The following is a 20,184-nucleotide window of genomic DNA, read 5'->3' as shown; positions in this document are numbered from 1 at the left end:
TTTTTTTTTTTTTTTTTCAGCCAACGTTCATTGAAACGACAAACTGCCGGCGATATTACGAATCCCACTATGGCCACGCCAAGACCCGCCCTACGAAGCAGCTCGATTGGTTGGGGTTAGGCATTTTACCTCGAGTGGTTAAGGTTAGGATAGCCGATTGGTCAGGGGATAGGACTTGTACAGGGGGCGGAGTCACATAACAGACTGGCAGATCGCGGTGTAGGGCTGGGCGATATGGACAAAATCAAATATCACGATATTTTTGACCAAATACCTTGATATCGATACTGCAGCGATATTGTAGTGTTGACTATTGGTGCTTTCACAAAATATTTACACAATGAAATTTTTGATAAATAATCATCAGAATCAGAATCTATAATGACTAAATGGGTAAAGGCAAACAATAGAACAGTTACAACAGTCTGGTAAGTTCAGAAAATGACATCACTTTACTGTAATGCAGCCTTTAAAACCAGGAAAAGACAACACTTATGCCATATTACAATATCTAAGACGATATCAAGTCTGATATCACGATATCGATATAATATCAATATATTGCCCAGCTCTATCGCAGTCACACATGCACAAGCGAGCAGGTTTCATTTTAAGCTCACCTACATTTTATTTCTCCATTTAATTAACAAACTATTCAGTCAGATAGGTATTTGTCGTGAAAGAAATACAGTTACAATTTCAAGCATTTTATCCAAAATGTAAGCACTTTTCAAAGCTTGAAAACACAACATCAAAATTCAAGCATCTTCAAGGATTTCAAGCCCCCGTACGAACCCTGATTCTAATACATCATTTTGGGCTCTGGTAATATGAGATAGGCATTTACGTTTACTATTGCTGATACTGTTAATACTTTTTGCCTTTCAGACAAAATGATTAATCAATAAACCCAATACTGAGTATAAGCGTTTGTTGCAGCCCCTCTACTACACCTACACACAAGTAAACACATGCACTGACAGCCTTTTTGTCTGACTGCGCCTGTGACACACCCCAGGAAATCAATATTCCTGCAGTCTGGCACAACAGTCAAACACAACACCCACATGGACACAAAGACACACACACAGCAAGTCATACAGCGGCCTCATCCTTCCATTATTTTCACTGACACACAAACTACTTCTAAAAGCCAACAGAGCCAGACATCTCAGTTCATGGTGTTGTCTGCAGTGTTTTCGTGCTGATGGTAAACAAACTGTTCGTCAGTGACAGTAGACAACCTTTTTTGAAAACATATTGCCATTGGTACCATGCTAAAATGAACAAGGTCATATAAAGCTTCAACTAGTTTTGAAAATATATATGTGTAAAAATTCACAAGCCAAGTGCTTCACTGACGATTGGCTGGTATTTAGTGCCCACTTTGCTTTCTGAACATCGTGTCTGTTATGACTGATTCAGGCTACAGAAAGAGCAGTCAGAACGTTGCCCAGTTAAGTTACATATTAATTTCAGTATTTTCATGCCATCTGCAAAGTTCAGCTAAGGCTCTCTGCTGGTGTACATCTCCCTGAGGTACAAGCAGCAATACTGCTGAGCTCAGCTGTTTTCACTGCAGAACGTCATGACAGCATCTTTAAATCGTTGCTTTAACCTTCAGTCGACAGTGCAGAAATTAGAATTTTTTTTTTTTGAGTTGACTTTTACAGGTTAAAAACGGCATTAAGCAATATTTTTTATATCAAAAGGGGTACTCAAACAATTCAGTATCGTCTATAAAGTCGGAGGACTCGTAAGACAGATGGTCAAAATCGTTGCAGCAGAAGTAGCAATAGCCTTACTTTTAGTCCCTAATATGGCTCAAGCGCTGGAGCCTATACCTTTACCATAATACAACCAACAGCATATTTTTGTTAGACCCTCCCTGTCTGGTAAATGCTAGGGGTGGTACGGTTCACAAAACCCACGGTTCGGTTCGTATCACGTTTTTAGGGTCACGGTTTTCGGTTCAGTACGGTTCTTATTTTTTCTTTATCACTCCAGAATATACTTCAGCATATAGCTAAAATTAGCATATTGAATGCATGTTGCACAAAACGTGCACACAGTGGCAGTTCTATATTGTTTTATTTCATCATAGGTAACGTGAAATCCAAAATGTTCCCACACACCAGACTATAAACGACGCTGGCGCATCCTCCAGCTCTGGGCAGCCTCTCTCCCACTTGACATTTCTGCAGGTGACGTGACGTGACCTGCAGCGGCACCCCACTCCACTTGAGGAGCGGTCGACTCGGTGTCTCTCAAAATCTGATGAAAATCTTTTAAACTGACCTTTGTCGATCTGAAATGAAGACAGATTCAGCAACTGCACGGCCTATTTCTCGCTTAAAATGTTTTCAGAAACACGTTTCGGTAAACTATTTTAGTACAATATGAGATCGTATTCTGAACATTGACATATATAGATTCTGAACGAGCCGCCATGACAGTCTGGCTTTGAAATTTGGGACCAGCCAGACCCATGTGACGCAATCGTCCAATCAGCTGCCATGGGTTGTGTTTGTCACGCCAATCCCGCTCGTCATTTCCAGTAACTGTTTTAACATAGGTGTCGAAAGTGGGCACTACGGCAGTAAGAGGTTAGTGCACATTAACAGTGTACTGACGAACCGTGCGGTACACACACGCTCCGAACCGAGACTAGCGAACCGAGCGGTTGGAGTGTTTTTTCATGAACCGTACCACCCCTAGTAAATGCCTATGTATTTCAAAATCAATGCCCTTGGTTTCTTGTGCAGGCTTTCCATCATAAATTTGTATTATAACCCTGATTATGTCATCAGGGCCACAAAGGACATTATACAGCTATTTTAAGGTTGATTAGGTCTCTTCTTGATGAGTGAACTGACTTTCATTTGTAAAACTGGTAGAGTGTCCCTTTAAAAAAGAAAAGATTTTGCTAGATTTTTGCTGGCTTCTGTAGTAGAATAAAACAACAAAACTTTGTTTGAACAAAGACGGTAAGCCTTTAGATAGCAGAGATGATGTTATATGTGGCTTAATCAAACAGATGTGGGGGAATTGTTCATTTAGTGGCTTTGCTTTGTTTCTCATTACAAAAACAGCTTTATTACTTCCTCTGGGACAGGAAGTGGAAGTGGGCCCAGAATAGAGAGACACTGTACAGCAGTGTTAGACAAGCCTAGGCCTAGAAAACGGAGCCAGTGCACATGAAAGTTGGACATTTTTCCATGCGTACCTTTAACACACAGTATTTTTGGCAGGAGGTCTACTTGACTAAGAGAGGTAACAAGAAACTGAGCTCTAGGCTAGCCTGTCAGCACACAGACCCATCATGTAAGCCAGGTACAGTCACCGATATCATCTGTACAATTGTATCATTTACAGACACAACTGTATTATTATACACAGGTGTGAAAGCTCATCCGAACTGTGGTGCGGATCAAACAAACAAACTCTGGTTCTCTTATAAACGGGGGTCTCGGTTCGTTTCCAAGTGAACTAGAATTTGGTTCACTTCAGGTGTGAAAGCGATCCGACCCAAATACAGGAAGTGAACCAAAAACAGAGCATTAACTATCATGCAATTTCAACCTTGCACACAATTTACAGACTTACATATGATTTAACCCCTGTGTTGTCCTCAAAAAGATTAACACTTTTTTTTTTCACATTTCAGTCGCTTTTTCTGACGTTTTTTTACCAACTTACTACCACTAGTTTTACACTACTTTTTGGAATTCATGGTCAATAAACCTCATTTATATATAATTAAAAAAGCAGAAATTATGAATTATTTTGACTAATAGTTAAGATCAGACGAACGTATGTTGAGTGGGTGAGTTTAGTCAGGATACTGATTTGAAACCATTTCCATTTTCACCCGAAATTCAATGAAAGTGATCAATTGTATTTGCAAAGAGTGTTTTATGGAATCCATCCTTTTTTGTGGTAATTTGGTTAAAAAGAAACCCATATTTCTGATATAGACATTTTTAAAAGGGGTCAAATTTGACCCAAGGACAACAGGAGGGTTTAGGGATGATAACTTTTAGATCCATAAGCTGTTCTCAGCACACATCGCTGGTCGTATGTGTGACATCATCATCTCTCTCGGTCCGTCACTCGCTGTCTGTCAGCTGCTCATATTGTTCGCCGTCTTCTAAAATATATTATAGCAACACTAAAGCAGAACCAGAAAACCCAAGACGTTATAAATTTGGTGTTGCTACATTATTTCTGAGACCAGAAGTGCCGGCGAGTTTCACTCTGATATTCTGTCCAATAAACAAGCCACCGTTTCGACCGCGTGACATTTGTTTACATTGTTTGGAGCGTTTAACAGAGTGCAGTGTGAAAGCAAACCGAACCAAATGAAAAATGTTGCAACTTCACCCCTGAATCGTGCCGAGTCCACCAAACTATAGGTGTGAAACCACCCTTAATATCATTCATCTAATACTTATTTATAAGAAATGTCTCTCATGCAGTAAAAAAAAAAAAAAAAAATGAATGTTGCCCATTTATTTAAATCAAACATCTTAAAAGTAAGTCAACAATTCCTGCTGAATCTAACAATCTAGGTAAGGTGAGAGTATGCTATTCAATGGCATAAAGACCCTCATGTCTTATTAACAACCCTAGTCCACCTTAAACATAGAAATGCTGTCTCAGTGCTAATTAAACAGCTGTAGCCTACCTTAAAAAGAGTGACCGTGATTTCTATGTTCTCTGGTACAGGCCATACCACCACTCCTCTGTAGGGATTTTTGATGCCAGGCTGCCAGCTGTGGGCCTGTAGTATAGAGGGACAAAAGAACAGAGAATTATATTTGCAATTGCTAGTGAGAAACTCGCTTTGTTTTACTCTTTATTTATTTTTATTTGAGAATGCAACTCATCAAATACAAACCTTGGAGGATTTCCGCCGACTCCTGCGTGTCCAAACCACCACCAGTTTGTCTGGTTGCCTGTTTGGAAGGATTGAAAAGACAGAGGAGTAAAAAAGACAAAAAAAAAAAAGGTATTAATTCATCAATCCACCCGTCTGTGTCAACACATCTACCAACTGCCTAGACATTAACATGTTGAGAACGTCAGTCCAATTGATCAGCTTGTATCTTAATGCCTAAAGTTTTAAAAGCCTGATATGCCTATTGCTGTACGCGCACACACACAAACACCAAATATAAAACATACACACACCTGCACAGCCACTCATGGTATGAATAAATCATGAGACACAGCTAAACCCCGACTTGTCTCTGTGGACTACACACACACATGCACGTAATCCGACAGTCACAAATTAATTCAATGTAATAGCAGTCCAAAATGCAAGTGAAATACTCCCTCCCACAGACAACATAGCCTATATGTCATAAAGATTAGGGATGCACCGAATATTCAGCCACCGAAAATGTTCGGCCAAAATACTTTTATCACCGAAACAAAACTGCCGAAATTTTTGTGATGACGCAAACAGAAACCGCAACATGCACGTGTGTCAGTACCCGATCCGTTCCACCTGCAAAGCGTCTCCTAAGCAAATAGGTTGAGACGGACCACGGAGTGAAAACAGTGAAAAGTACGCTCTTAGAGTCTGTCAGCACACGTTTCAGTGAGATCTATTCGGATCCTCTGCACTTCATCGCGATTGTACTTAATCCGCGTTATAAAGACCATTACTTGGATGCGGAAATAAAGCAGGGCGCACGAGAAATGATCCAGGCCGCGATGGATGTGGAGAACCTGCGTGGAGAAGGAGCGCGCACGGAGCAGCGCCCAGCGCAGGAAATCAGAGCGCAGAAAAAAAGACTCGTCTCTCTATTCATTTATACAATTGCAATGCCTTGATTTAAGTAAAGCTAGTACACAGTCATAGCCATAAATGCAATGGTACTAATAATTGGCATAATTTCTTTCGGTTTTTGGTCTTGGTTTCCTCCTTTTCGGTTTTCGGTTTCGGCCAAGAATTTTCATTTCGGTGCATCCCTAATAAAGATAGTTTGTTGTGTCACCTCTCCCAACATTTTAACTCTCTTTTACATTAAAGTTAAACAGAGAAACATAGTCAGGGTGTTAAAACAGAATATCTGCATAAGGATGCTCGTCAAGGTTCAAGGGATACATCTTTGGCATATAACAGAGTAGACGTGTGATGTGAATACAAGAGAGACATGGGTCTCCTAAAAAGTTACCTAGTCTTAAGTGCATTGTTTTGCATAGTATATAGCCTAAAGGTGTACTCAGTGCAACAGCGCAATACAGTGTAGCAGTTATGGTCCACTCTGCTAATATCAGCGCATCCATTATGATCGAGCATATCTGTAATTTATAATAATTGATTTAAGATATGAACTGTAAATATTAAAACGCACTGAGGGACAATGTTTTTACACAGCATTAGCCGACTTTCTCAGACAAAACTAGGCACTGTCGAAAGTTTTCCTTTCTATACGCTATATATTATATTAAAGTCAGCCTAAGAATTCATCCAAAACACAGGCAAAGCAACTAGCCAGCAAGTCTGGACCTGCTTCTTTGTCGTGGTGTGTGTGTATTGTAAAAGAGTGTGTGTGTGTGTGTGTGTGTGTGTGTGTGTGTGTGTGTGTGTGTGTGTGTGTGTGTGTGTGTGTGTGTGTGTGTGTGTGTTCTAAAGCTGACATGTTTATTTCCTACAGTATATTAAAAGTATAACTTACTAGTAACATTCAATCTTTAATACTGATATTTAGATTTTTATGGGGATGCCCTGGATCAGCACCAGCCAGATGACGATGATGATGATGATGACGACTTATTAAGTGGATCGGGCTTCGGCCATGACCTGAACCAAGCTGTCAGGACCTGACCCTGGCTTATCTGGATGAAGTGGCTTCATAAAAACCCCAAATGCTAGTAAATAGGTCAAACCACGATTTCATCTAAAGTCCCTGATTTGGCAAGTATTTGCCCAATGCTCTTGAGCTCTCCAGACTAAGTCTGACCTTACAATTGAGAAATGAAGAGGAGCAAATTAACTTACACGGACCAATTCTAACCTTCTGTTAGGCTCTGTGTGAGCATGACCGATAATTTGTCTGGGCCGATATTATCTCATTACAGATACATTGGTAGACTATAAGTAACAAGAAATTGAAATACAGAAATGCCAAAGATATGGTTCAAGTAATTTAGGAACTGTGTCTCCATTACATAAATTGTGCACCAGAGAGCACTGACATGTTTATTCTTCAACATTATGGCTCCCGGACCCTGAGTAAAAGGTGAAGTCCCCTTATAGCACCAAATACGGATGGACATCAACATGTGGTAGGTGAAGTTGAACCTCTACATCTGTGGCAACATCAATGGGTTTATGAGCACATACTCCAGTGTTAAGCAAGGCAAGCACAACGCTGGCTTTATGTGTGCAGGGGTCCTTATGTCAAAGACTCTTGCAGAACAACAGCAAAGCAGCCATTCTAGGAAAAGAATGACAGACTGTGTTACAGAGAGAGAGAGAGAAAACACGGAAAAGAGAGTAAAAGAGGGAAGAAAGAAGAAAACAGAAAGAGAGGGAAAGAAAGAAGAGTGAGGAAAAGAGAGAAGAGAGGGAGAATGACAGGCAACAATTTCAGCCTTGAGGAGAGGCTTCACATAGAGAAGCTATTGTCCAACAACACAGGCCATAGCAGAGAGCATGAAGACACACACTAAATATCACCCTCTTATTTTTTTTCCCTTTGTACCGTGCGTACGGCTGTACTATGAGAAAAATGTAAACCATGTGTCTGCAGGCTAACTGATTTCTTCCCACATCCAGCTTCCACCTCTGGACTGCATGTTCTTTTTGTGTTTAATAGGAATCAATGAGCCATCAGAGAGGAATGCCACAACAGAAAAAAAACAAGTGTGATAAAGATGGCCTGAAAAAAAGACATTTAAAGTATGTGTTCATCATGATGTGTGTTCAGCAGCTCTCACTCATATAAATACACTATTTTAACATTAAGGCCTTTAGTTTACACTATTATTGTGTTAGGAAAAGAGGTAAACGAGTTAATGGAGGGTTTATTAAACATTTAGCAATACAGATGGTTCTTTATAATAATCTGGTAGTAAATTTTCTGCACTGTTGATTGAGTGCCTGAAAGGCTCAGAGTGTTTCCCATCATTTTATTGGATGGATTTTACTGGATGTAAACATGTAACAAAAGTCTCTGTATTTCAGAATTTGCTTCCACGACGTGTGAGCTCCTCTTGCATTTATCAAACAGGAATACCCTGATTACCTCTGTATGATGCAGTCTGTAAAATCTCGATCGATCGATAGATATACATCTCATTACATATAGTGCCATTACTACAATTAAATTACTAAATTTTCTACAATCTCAATTCTACAGTTGGCTCAATGCTACTTGAATGTAATTTTGTGAGTGTGTTACACCTTGTCTGCACTAGCTATGCAGTGGAGACAGCATCAGAGCCGCAGCTACAGTTCTTTGTCTGTGTCTACAATGTATCAGCTCGGGCACAGTACTGCTAAGCACTCTAAAAGCATTATGTCCGCACTTACAGCTCAATACAAAATCATGTGCTCATGGTCACAGGTATAAAAAAAAAAAAAATTCGTAAAAAGACACTTTGGGCTGCAGTTACGCACATAAAGATCAAATGAAGTGGGGCAAGTGTAGACTGCAGAGTTGCACTGGTTCAAAACGAAGCAAATCTGTTCCATCAGATGGATATCAGAAGGAAGACACGATTGAAAGGTTAGTCAAAAGCTCAGGGGAACAGACATTTTTACAAAAATGAAATCATCCTGTGACCTCTAGCTCTTAAGATAATATGTACCACTTCAAACAGACATAGAAAATAAAGCTTGCTCATCAAAGAAATTAGTTTGGCAGCTTAAATGTGCTTGTGGTTAAACACTTGAGGCTCTGTGTGCATGTCTATCTGCCTGCATGGTTGGAAGTGGAGGGTGTGTCAGGATATTGCGGCAGCCCTATCTTTCCTGTAGGCAGGAGGAAGGAACCACTTCACATTTGATATGACGGCCCCCAGACCAGCAACAAACAAACACGCACAAACACACACCACAGCACACCCACACAGTTTAGTTCAGTGGCACAGCGATAAAACATAACCAAGCGATGAACACAGTTATGGATGTCCCGATGAGCTTATTTTTAGAAGACGAAGACATGCCTTTATTTATCCCGCAAGGGGAAATTCACATTTTTACTCTGTTAGTACAGTTGCACACACATTACACACAGGTCTGAAATACACACACGTGCTCAGGACCTATACATGATATACACACTAATGGAGAGATGTCAGAGTGAGGGGGCGGCACATGGACGAGCGCCCAAGAGGTGAACTGGCACCTCTCCAGCTACCAGTCCCCACTCCGCACTTTGGTCCGTATGGGACGTGGATGATTCAGGATTGATGCAGTGACAGAGCATAATCGATTATAGGGCTGTCCCAAACGATTCTTTTTTCGATTAATCTAATGATTCATTTTTCAAATCTGCAATTATTTTCCCATTGCTCAATTAACAATTTACACAAAACAAATTTCAATAAGGTTCAAATCTCTATTTATTAAAGTTGTTTAACACTGCACTGTTCCAAGTAAAATGAAGTTGTAGTGCAACCTGAAGCCAGATGTAGGCTATCAATCCAACAACAAAATAAAGTCACTTTCAGGAGGAATACAAAAATAAAAAGAGAGCAAGTGCAAAAAGAGTAGCCTGTATTTGCTTCTTTTTTTTAACAGTAGTAGGTAAAATAATGAATAAGCTCTTGTTTAACATCCAAGCTCTTCTCCCTTTAATCTTACAGTAAAAAAGTGCAACTCTTTGCAACAATAACACTGCCGACTGACAGCGTTTGATGATGCTTAATGTTACGTCATAGCGGGACATTCAAACGAATCAACCGACTAACGTACCGTTGGGCTACTACTGGGAACACATTCCGTGTCACTATGTTGATAATCGCACATGCTTGGGAGTAAAGCCGGCCCGACACATTAACTGGAATTATGAGCCCGAGCACGATTACACCAGACAATTTTTTAATACGTGGGCCGTTATAACTCACGTTATAAAGGACTCATGAGATATCTGAAACAATCTGGCCTGGTTGCGCAATTATGGAAGACCGTGCTACAGATGGGGGGGGGAACAATTTAGCACAGTTTACCTCACACTCAAGTCAGTGCTGGACATCTAGCCAGAGCTACGGGAGAAGCTGGAGAGGCATAGCTTTCTCCCCACCCAATTAGGCTAAAACATTTCTACGCAAATTAGTTGTGTCAACGCATTTAGGTAATCGATTACGTCGACACATCATCCCAGCCCTGATCGATTATAGCATCCAGATGTTGCTTGTTGATTTTCTGGTCGCTGCTTTTTTTGTTTTTGTCTTTTGTCTGTTCTCCGTTGTATTCAGACTCCGCTACATTCAGAAGGGTCCTTTTAAGAGCAGACAAAAAAAAAGGGGGGGGGGGAGTTCATCTGACTGCTTGAATGTGTTGATGAAAACCACGTGTAGGATAATCGTAATCGCATCGAATCGCGAGAACAGTGAAGAGTCACACCCCTAACACATCTTCATTAAGTCTGTATAATGCAATGTTAACAGGGTGTGATAGGCAAGCATTTTTCAAAGCCTGTCCTATCCACTGTCCCTATGAGGATCATTTTCTGTATCTGAACTTCCTCATTGTATGCTTTCCATCAAGCAAAGACTCTTACTTTGTTTGAATTAATTTGTTCAACAAATTTGCTTCCATTTTAAAATTCATCAGCTTCTGGTTTTATTTCTTTTAACCTTAGATGAGATTTTTGATGAGCCTCTGGAGTTCCAATCTTTCTCACCAGCAAAAATCTCATCTATTGTTTTGTCTCCGTTTCATCACTTTTAATATATAGGTCTATATATTAATTTATATATAGGCCTGTGTCTTTACCCATATTTTGTTAAAATAAGGACTGAACTGAGCATAAAGAAGAAGTGGATTATGCTGTGAAAGTGGTTTGAGAAGTTACTATGGACAATTTGTCTGCCATTAAAAACGCTGGAATCCATTGTAAACACATAATTAAAGATGGACCTAAAGGACAAAAAAAACTGTCAATCTGACTTGAAGACACCAGGATCTGTGTGTATTGGGAACATTTTAAAAGTGACACCAAAATTAGAAGTGTTCTTCTGGTCTACACTGACAGTCCCTCCTTCAGTCAGTGTGTATGTTGCAACCATGAGCTGGGTCAATGACACAGAGTTAGCGTTGAAAGCACTAACGCCAGTGGAGTGAAAGCTCCCACACCTTCTGCTTGCATGCACCGGCTGTTTGCATGTGTGGGTATTGTAGGTTTGTAACTAGAGCTGGGCAATATATCGATATTGTGATATGAGACTAGATATCATATTTGATTTTGGATATAGTAATATCATATGTTGGTGAGCTTAAAATGAAACTGATCGTTTGTGCATGTGTGACTGCGATACAGCTGGGCAATATATTGATATTATATCGATATCGTGATAGCAGACTAGATATCGTCTTAGATATTGTAATATGGCATAAGTGTTGTCTTTTCCTGGTTTTAAAGGCTGCATTACAGTAAAGTTGTCATTTTCTGAACTTACCAGACTGTTGTAACTGTTCTATTATTTGCCTTTACATACTTAGTCATTATATCCACATTACTGATGATTATTTATCAAAAATCTCATTGTGTAAATATTTTGTGGAAGCACCAATAGTCAACAACAATATTGTTGCGGTATCAATATTGAGGTATTTGGTCAAAAATATCGTGCTATTTGATTTTCTCCAGATCGCCCAGCCCTATTTGTAACTACAGCCAGATGTGTGGCTGGGCTACTCTCTGTAACTATAACATGTTGTTCAATCAAATTAAAATGACTGCATTACACAAAAATATTAAGACTGTTCATAAAGTGTGACAATGTGTGTGTATATGACATTATATTGTCATGCTGACAGTAAACGTCTCTTTACCGAGCTTTAAATATGTTAATTTTCTGTAAATTACATTACATTTTCCTGGCGCCAAAGATTTCAAAAGTTCAGCAAGACTGGCACCAAGCACGGCATTTATTAGATCAGAGACCAACCATTATTATAGACCATTTTTCCAAATTTGCAAAACTTTCCAAACTTTACATTTCTTTCATATGATGTATTGCCAGATTTGAAGATCGTCACAGATGATTAACACATTTCACCAATCCTATTCCCCAGTTGGATTCAGCTGTGTCATATCACTACTTTTGATGAATACTATTGTTAACACCAATAAAGTATCTGATGAGACAAATGATCTACAACTAAGAAAAAGCTAAATAGTAGTGTGCGAATTGGGACTTGACAACATTTCCAGACATTTGCTCCAGACTTCCCAGTGAGGACGTGAAGACATCAAGAATGAAGACTCTTTTTGAAGCAGCTGCATTTTACATTCAGTAAGCAGCCAGATTTGTTTCAAGTCAGCTGCATGTAGCTGAGAGCTTAACTGCAGAGAGAGACTATATAGTGTATGTACTATATAGAGATAAACTAACAGGAGATAAAGTGTGGCCAATTATAGATGCCATGGCTAAGAAGGGTTACAAACAATAAAGCAGGTAAGTTGGATAGATAAAAGATCAGAAGCTCCATCTGCCCTGAGGGAGTTATTTAAATCTTACCCCCTGAGAAATAGGGGGCAGAGAAGAGGAAACTGTCAACTCTACGTGGTGATGACTGACAGCCAGGAGAAGAAAATGAAATGTTTCTTTGCTGACATGACTGGCCTATGGGTTAAGGGTAAAACTCTCTCCACAGAAAGATTTTAAGAGCTGCTGGAAAATAAAATTGTCTGTGCTGAGATTATTAAGTTGACTAAATTCTAGAAAGATATCCAATAAAAACAATGGCCATTGTCTGTGAGGCACAACACACTTCAACTTGTGAAGTCCATGTGTTATATGCTCCAAGACAAGTGTACATATTGGGAATGGTATGCATCTTTTTGTCTTGTTGCTTTAGGTTCCTGGCTCATCTCCATTGCGCTTTCATTCCTCTCTTATTACTAGATTTGTGCAGTGGTGGGGGAGTCCACATTAAAGCTGAATCTCATTTCTCTGTCTTACCCCTTCCCCTTACCCCTTCCCCTTAGTTGTGCGCGTTCACGTGAGAGTAAGGGATATCCCAATTCTCGTTTTTGTTTGAGGGGTAGGGCTAAGGGGAAGGGGTAGATACCCCTTAAAACCAAGCAAAGTCCCGAGCTTACTTGAAACCGAGGGGTACCCAGAATACACTGCGCAACCGGAACAATGGCGGCCAGATCAACCAGAGTCCCATAAATGTAAGTATTTTCGGCTTAAAGAACTGATTTAAAAGTTACGACGGTTTTGTGCTCTACACAGTCCTGTACATATATATTTGCAACCATGTTCTTAATTGAAACGTTTTTAAAAATCGCTAGTTTGCTAGGCTAGCGCTAACGTTACATTGCTGATTTGCAACAGTCCCGCATTTCTCTGCCTTGAATGGACTCTGTGCACGTCTACAGTTTTAACTAAACTCCCATTAGCAGCGAATTTCGTTAGATATCGGTGAATAACACTACTTGCTTTGGAGACATCGATACGTGCTTTACATATACCGTCCTGTATCACACAGGAAGGAGGAAACCCGGCAGCTGATCCGCTTTCGGGCTGAAAACGAGCAGAAGTTTCTGCGTTCATGTTGTAGCCATTCATTATTGTATTGGTACTGTATTATTGTAATCATGTGTAATTCATTCCTGTTCATGCACCTGTACATTGTTGTTTGTTATGATACAGGACAGCAGAGCTCCAGACTAACTTTTTTCACTAGGAGCACAGTGGCCCCCAACTGAAAATTTTAGGGGCGCAACCACAAAATTTAGGGGCACACACAGTAAATCAACATGCTAACCAAATATTCACATTTATACTAATTTCCACTGTATCACTAATAAACACTTTGATAATAGATGCAGAAATTACAATGTGCTGTTTCAAATTTAGTTTCACATTTTATTTTGCACTTTTGAAGATGCAACATAGAAGGTAAACCGACAGCACCATTGCTGTCATGACAGTACATTTATTTAAAACATATACCAGCTCTAGTCTCCAGTCTACAATTACAATGAATTCAACTTAAAATTAAACATGCATTGTTTAGGCTACTAAACTAAACTAAAAATAAACCCCTCCCTCTCTCCTCCCAAACCTGCCCTACAACCTTGAATTGAATAATTATTAATTTCTTACTCACTGTAACTTTTATTCTTGTATTAATATTATTCTTTTTTAGCCTGTTTCATTCTCATCATGACCGCTTTTATTTGCTCTTTAATTAATGTAAGGCACTTTGAATTGCCTTGTTGCTGAGGGGTGCTGTAGAAATCAAGCTGCCTTCAGCCTGTCAGTCAGTCCCCAGGGCAGATAAACCAACGTTGTGCCTGCTTGACTCAGAGGAAGTGTAACGTCAACAGCCCCGCGACCTCTTTCGCCTCGATATTAATATATCGCAGCAAACACTGTCTGTGTGAAGTTTTAACAAAAATGTAACCACACTTGCAACCACTTTATCGGCATTTCCGTGACTAACTGTGACTTCAACAAAACTGCAGATCCGACGAGTCTGCTCCGTCCGCACCTCTGCGCGTGTGTGTGTGCGTGCCGGAGCTCCGCTCTCTGTCACGATGCAGAGAGGACCATGGATATATTAGGAGAGAACAGATAAGCTTTGTGCTTACACGCTCTCAGGTTCCGAAATTTCCACGTTTAACGTTTTAAAAAGGGGGCAAATTTACTGGTCGCACATGTGCGACTGGATGTAAAATTTTGTCGCACACTAAAATTTTGGTCGCAAAATGCAACCATTTGGTCGCAGTCTGGAGCCCTGGGACATTAATGAAAGAAATGGGAAAAGTGACTGGCCAACAGGCATCAGACTGTGGTCTAGAATTTCAGAATAGCTGTAGTTTTTTTGTTTGTTTGTGGTCTTGTGTCTTTTTTTAGTTTTATACATTTGAGTGCCTTTTTAATATGTGTGTGTGATAGGGCTGCACAATTAATCGAATTTTATTCACGATCACGATTTTGGCTTCCCACGATCAAATTTGCGTGCTCGAGCGATATTTAAAATGCGTCATTCCCTTCATAGAACAGTTTTTGCAAAGCCAATCTAGCGCTCCATAAACCACTGTCTGATCACATGTCTCCATGAGCCAATCCCTGCCTGCACCGCGCAGCTTGGTTTCTAGATGTAGACAGTCACAGAGGACAGAGTAACGTGAGGAAAATTCCACAACAGGTAGCAGTCGGTCATAGCAGTATGTATGATGTATGACGACGTAACCATAACCAAGTGGTGTCTCATTTCATAGGGGTATGTTTTCACCCCTAGCCCTTACCACTCGGTTTCGAGGGACAAGGGCTAGGGGTAAGACGAAGGGGTAAGACAGAGAAATGGGATTCAGCCTAACTGTATGTCTGGAAAAGGCCTCGGAGAGGGCAAACTAAAAGCAATGCATGTTTATCTTTTCACGGTTGAACTCACATGACTAGGAAACAAGACAGATAATCACACTCATGCAAATGTTGGCTTCTATACAGGTATCCATCAACATCAAGTCAAGTGTAGAGCAAGACAATGATGGAGTCTATGTGCTTGCGCAAAAGAAAAACGGTCCCTGACTAAATGAATGTAAAAATTAGAAGGAAGAGATACCTTCAGAAAGCAATTTGATACAGGACAGCAAAATAAGCACAAACAGCAGTCAACATACACCTTACTTCTACACGACAAGATAGCACAATGAAAGCTTCACGGAGAGATCAAGCACAGTAGGAATCCCTTAGAGCATGTGTTTAGGAGCATCTCTGAAATAAAGAAGGGAATGATAGGAAGCTGCCTTGGATAGGGTTAATGAGATAATAAAAAATCTCCCCTCCCTTAACAACAACTCTCCCTATACCAGCTTGCTAACAGCCCTGGAGAGAGACTGACAGTAGGAATCACAGCCATCATGTGCCTAAGAGCACCAACAGCAGAGAAACAAGGAGCCCTGGTGAGGACAGCAATGTCCATTTCTTAAGGCAATGATACATGAGCCGTCAGGCGACTGAAGCTTCAGCAGTAAAGTTAATTACTCATAAAAGTTATTTTGCCTGGAAAACAAACTGAATGGAAAAAACAGAAGATGAGCTTTCCTAGATCCCACCTGCACCAGCTAATTTTTCTAAGAACAAGGTTTCCCGAATGTAATGCCAGTACACTTGTGGCTTGTGGTTTTGCTTCGCCATCCTGACACACATACAGTACGCATTTATCAGCCAGCAGATGCGGCAGCACCGCTCTGCAGGCTGATAAATTCTGAGCAGTCTCCAGGGCGATGAGTTTCTCTGCCTGTAGAGACAGAAACACCAGCACAGTTTTCATCACATTTAACACCCAATTGACTGATTCACAACCCTGCAATGTTTCACGTCTCTTGGTGTTTGTGGAAGGGTGTGTGTAAATGCTAGTTTGTGTCCATAATTGCAGCACAGAACAACTACACTTGGGCGGATTCCACTGCAAAGCAATTAAAGTGACACAATCCGAAAGAGAAAGAAGTGAGGGGAGGCAGTGAGATCGAGTAACAAAGGAAGAGAGGGAGAAGGAGAGGAGATAAGAGTGGTACAGAGAAAGACACTGAAGAAAATGGAAAGAGGAGTATTAATGATAGTGTGAGAGCTGCCCCTGATGACAGCAGTGGGCTTGGTGCACAAAAACAATTACAGGATCGCAGGAGGAGGAGATGAGTAGCTGCAAGCTGTATTGGGAAGACAAAACAATCTGCAGTTAAATCAGAAGTAAATGCTATAATTAAGGAAGTGATAAGCAAGCACACACATTAGAACAACTCAAGTATCAACTATGGAAACTAGGGGTGTAAGAAAAAAAATGGATACACTTGAATATCGCAATATTTTATTGTGCAATACTGTATAGATTTTCAAAAAGGCAATATCGATTTATTTATTTATTTTTTTATGTTCAAAAATATTCATGTAAGACAGTGGTTCACGTTTATGTTGTGTTTAAACCCCCTACTGCGAGATGGCTATGCTGGGACGCACCACTAGTGTCCTTGCCTAGCAGTGCCTGACTTTTTGCTAGAAGCTAACAACGTAGCTATGGCTGAACTTTGGCCTACTTTAGCATATCAAAATTTGCTCACTACGAACCTGTGAACCACAATCCCAAACTGGCAGTTTGATTTTCTTTGTACTGAATTGTTTACCTAAAGTAATCTTCGACTTTTATGAACATCATGTCTTTTTTTAAATATTAGTTTTTCTAAAATTATACTTAGACTTAGGCGCAGTATCAAAATATATTGAATCGGGACACATGCATCGTGATACGTATCGTAAGATTCTTGCCAATACACAGCCCTAATGGAAACACATGAGCAAAACATAAAAAGACACATCAGTGACTGAAACCTTAAAAATCAGACTACACTGAAACACTTTGAAAAACCAAAGATGTAAGCAAGTGCATTATTTAATCCAAAAGCTCATAGCCAATGATAACCCAAATTGTGTGGTTTCACCCAGAATTTCTGCACAACAGAAACGACTGCACCGTACTATAACCTGGCATTGAAAGCATCGCCTGGTGCCAGACATATACTCAGGAATGAGTCAAGGCCTTCAAATTTGAATAGAATGGAGAGCCACGTCAGACCAAGTTGGCAGGAAGATGTTTCTCTGGCAGAGACATGATGGACGCTTGCCATAATGCACACATGTTCAACAGAAGACAACATGTCACAGCCTGACACGCGCTGGTCACTTTCAATGAAATAGTGAGCCATTACTCAACTGGCAGCCTGATGCTTGGGCGGTGGTGTCCAGGATTGACATTCATTTACACACTTCTGCACTTTTGTCATTCAGCAACACTTTTATTCAGTGACAATTAGGGAGCAAGGAGAGTTTCAGTGTTTTGCTCAAGGACCCATTGATAGGATCATGCTGGTTAATGTAAACATAATTCATTTTAAATAGAAAATTATACAGCTAGTAAATCATCTCCTTTTCATTAATTAGACATTTGTATCTAGAGCCTAGCAAAGCTATTTCCAGTGCAAGTGGGACATTCCCATCCATTTATAATGAAAGCATGGTTACTTCAGATGTAAAATGAATAAACAACATAGGCTGGTAATGTGTGACAAGCATTGCAGTGATGCTATGACAATCCTCAGGATAAATGCTAAAATAAAATCATTTCGTACACCGCAGGAATTCACAGTGGGACCACCAAACACCCCGAAGGAGACGTGTAAATCTGCTTGAGTATGGTGAAAGTGAGCATTCAGTTTCTAAATCCCTATGAAAATGTCTGATGGTGTGTGTGTGTGTGTGTGTGTGTGTGTGTGTGTGTGTGTGTGTGTGTGTGTGTGTGTGTGTGTGTGTGTGTGTGTGTGTGTGTGTGTGTGTGTGTGTGTGTGTGTGTCTCTTCAGGGTTGCTTTGCACAGACCTTTATTGATATGAAGACATCTAACCTCCCTGTCTTGTCATGTGGCAGTGAGGGAAGCAGTCTAGATTAGCTCTGCTTGCATGTAGCCAGATGGAATTACCATGTAATCAATAGCATCTCTGTGTTGTTTCCAGTTTACAACTCTCATATCCTCGCCATGCATGTCAACATGTCCATCGGCAGCAATGACACTTGTTGGCTTCAGACGATGTTTTCAAAACTATATTTTACCAGACAGGTTGACTAGCAACACATTCTTGTTTAAAAGCACCGGCCTCAGGGGAATACTAACAGCATTCTTGCTCAAGTTCACAATGAGTTGCCTTTCGCTGTTGGGGTTGCGACCTCGACAGAAAAAGTGTGCCTCACTTACTGCACTCAGTATTGCTTGTATCTGAAGGTTTGAACCGACAACTCTCTGGTTACAACAAGCTTATATTTCTAGACATTATGATACAGCTCAGTCTAAAACAGAGTACCGTAAACATAATATAGCAAAGCACTGCACAAAAACAACAAAAACCAGCAGAGGACAGAAAAGCTTTTACACAGCATACAGATGCAAAAATTAATGCTCACCAGATATCCCTTTTTTTGTTCACTCACCTATGTTGATGATAAAACAGACTTAGTTTTTTGTCGATTGCTAGACGACAGTGGGCACAACTGGAGTCGCATGCGCAAAACTCTAACTCCAGTCTGCATTACCAACCGTCACCAGAGCTAAACAGTTCACATCACCTGCAAAAGTCATTCCAAGCAACACAACTCTTAACACACATGTCCCAAAACAGACTCTGTGCAGCCAAACACTATGAACAATCCTCATCTAGATAACACACCATCACTCAGAACACACCAAGAGTAAAAACACTAGCATCAAACACAAATTACAAACTTTTCATCTTTACAGTTTGAATAATTTAAGTGACTTCACACTACTCAATAGTTTCTTTAAAAGAAAAGAGCAAAATTCTTTCACGTGAACATTTTTATTTTATAACATACCAGTTTTTGTAGGAAACAAAAAGGAATGAAAATCATCAGTTTGCTTCAATAGATATATCATTTTATTTTGCCTGTAGTAGTTTATGTAATGAATGGAAAACAAGCTAAAAAAAAAAAAAAAAAAAAAAAAAAAAAAAAAAGGTACATCATCTCTAAATACAAATGAATGTGGTGTTTCCATTGCTTCCACCTCCATTACTTTCTGAAAAAAACAGTAAGAACACAGTTTTACTATTGTAAAGATAGTGTTTTTCACTTTTTTGTAGCTGTGTATGTAACCTCAGACATCTTACGTGGACATATTGGTATCTTCTGCTCTTTTACCTGTTTACTGGTTCTCTAACGGTACAGTGTATAATTATTTCATTCTTATTTGGTGTTTTTTTTTTTTTTTTTTACAAAACAATCTTGCTGAGCTTTCCCTATATACACTATACAGCATGTGTTCACTAACAAGTCTTTCAGTTGAAATTGCAATCAGCAGTGTTTGATATGCACCAGACTGAAATCCATTCTGTTTTGAATGTGTGGTTAACAGCTTTGACAGCCGTGTGTTACCAAGTGCTGTAAATCCACAGAGTTGTGAAGGTTGTGGTTTAAG

At 39.9% G+C, this 20,184-nt stretch overlaps 1 protein-coding gene across 7 annotated transcripts in view; it reads right to left on the bottom strand.

Moving 5' to 3' along the window:
- ehbp1 (EH domain binding protein 1) overlaps nucleotides 1–20,184 on the bottom strand; it is a 160,362-nt gene that overhangs the window by 133,489 nt on the left and 6,689 nt on the right. For all 7 annotated transcript variants that reach the window (XM_039783401.1, XM_039783405.1, XM_039783406.1 and 4 more), the window contains exons 3-4: nucleotides 4,901–4,958; nucleotides 4,688–4,783 (exon numbers count right to left, since the gene is read on the bottom strand). In XM_039783401.1, the coding sequence (XP_039639335.1) occupies nucleotides 4,688–4,783; nucleotides 4,901–4,958 (154 nt within the window). The remainder of the gene's footprint in view (nucleotides 1–4,687; nucleotides 4,784–4,900; nucleotides 4,959–20,184) is intronic.

The sequence above is a fragment of the Perca fluviatilis genome, chromosome 19 (assembly GCF_010015445.1).
Source record: "Perca fluviatilis chromosome 19, GENO_Pfluv_1.0, whole genome shotgun sequence".
Lineage (NCBI taxonomy): Eukaryota > Metazoa > Chordata > Actinopteri > Perciformes > Percidae > Perca > Perca fluviatilis.
Note: the sequence above shows the minus strand (reverse complement) of the source record. Positions and strands in the feature narration are given on the sequence as shown.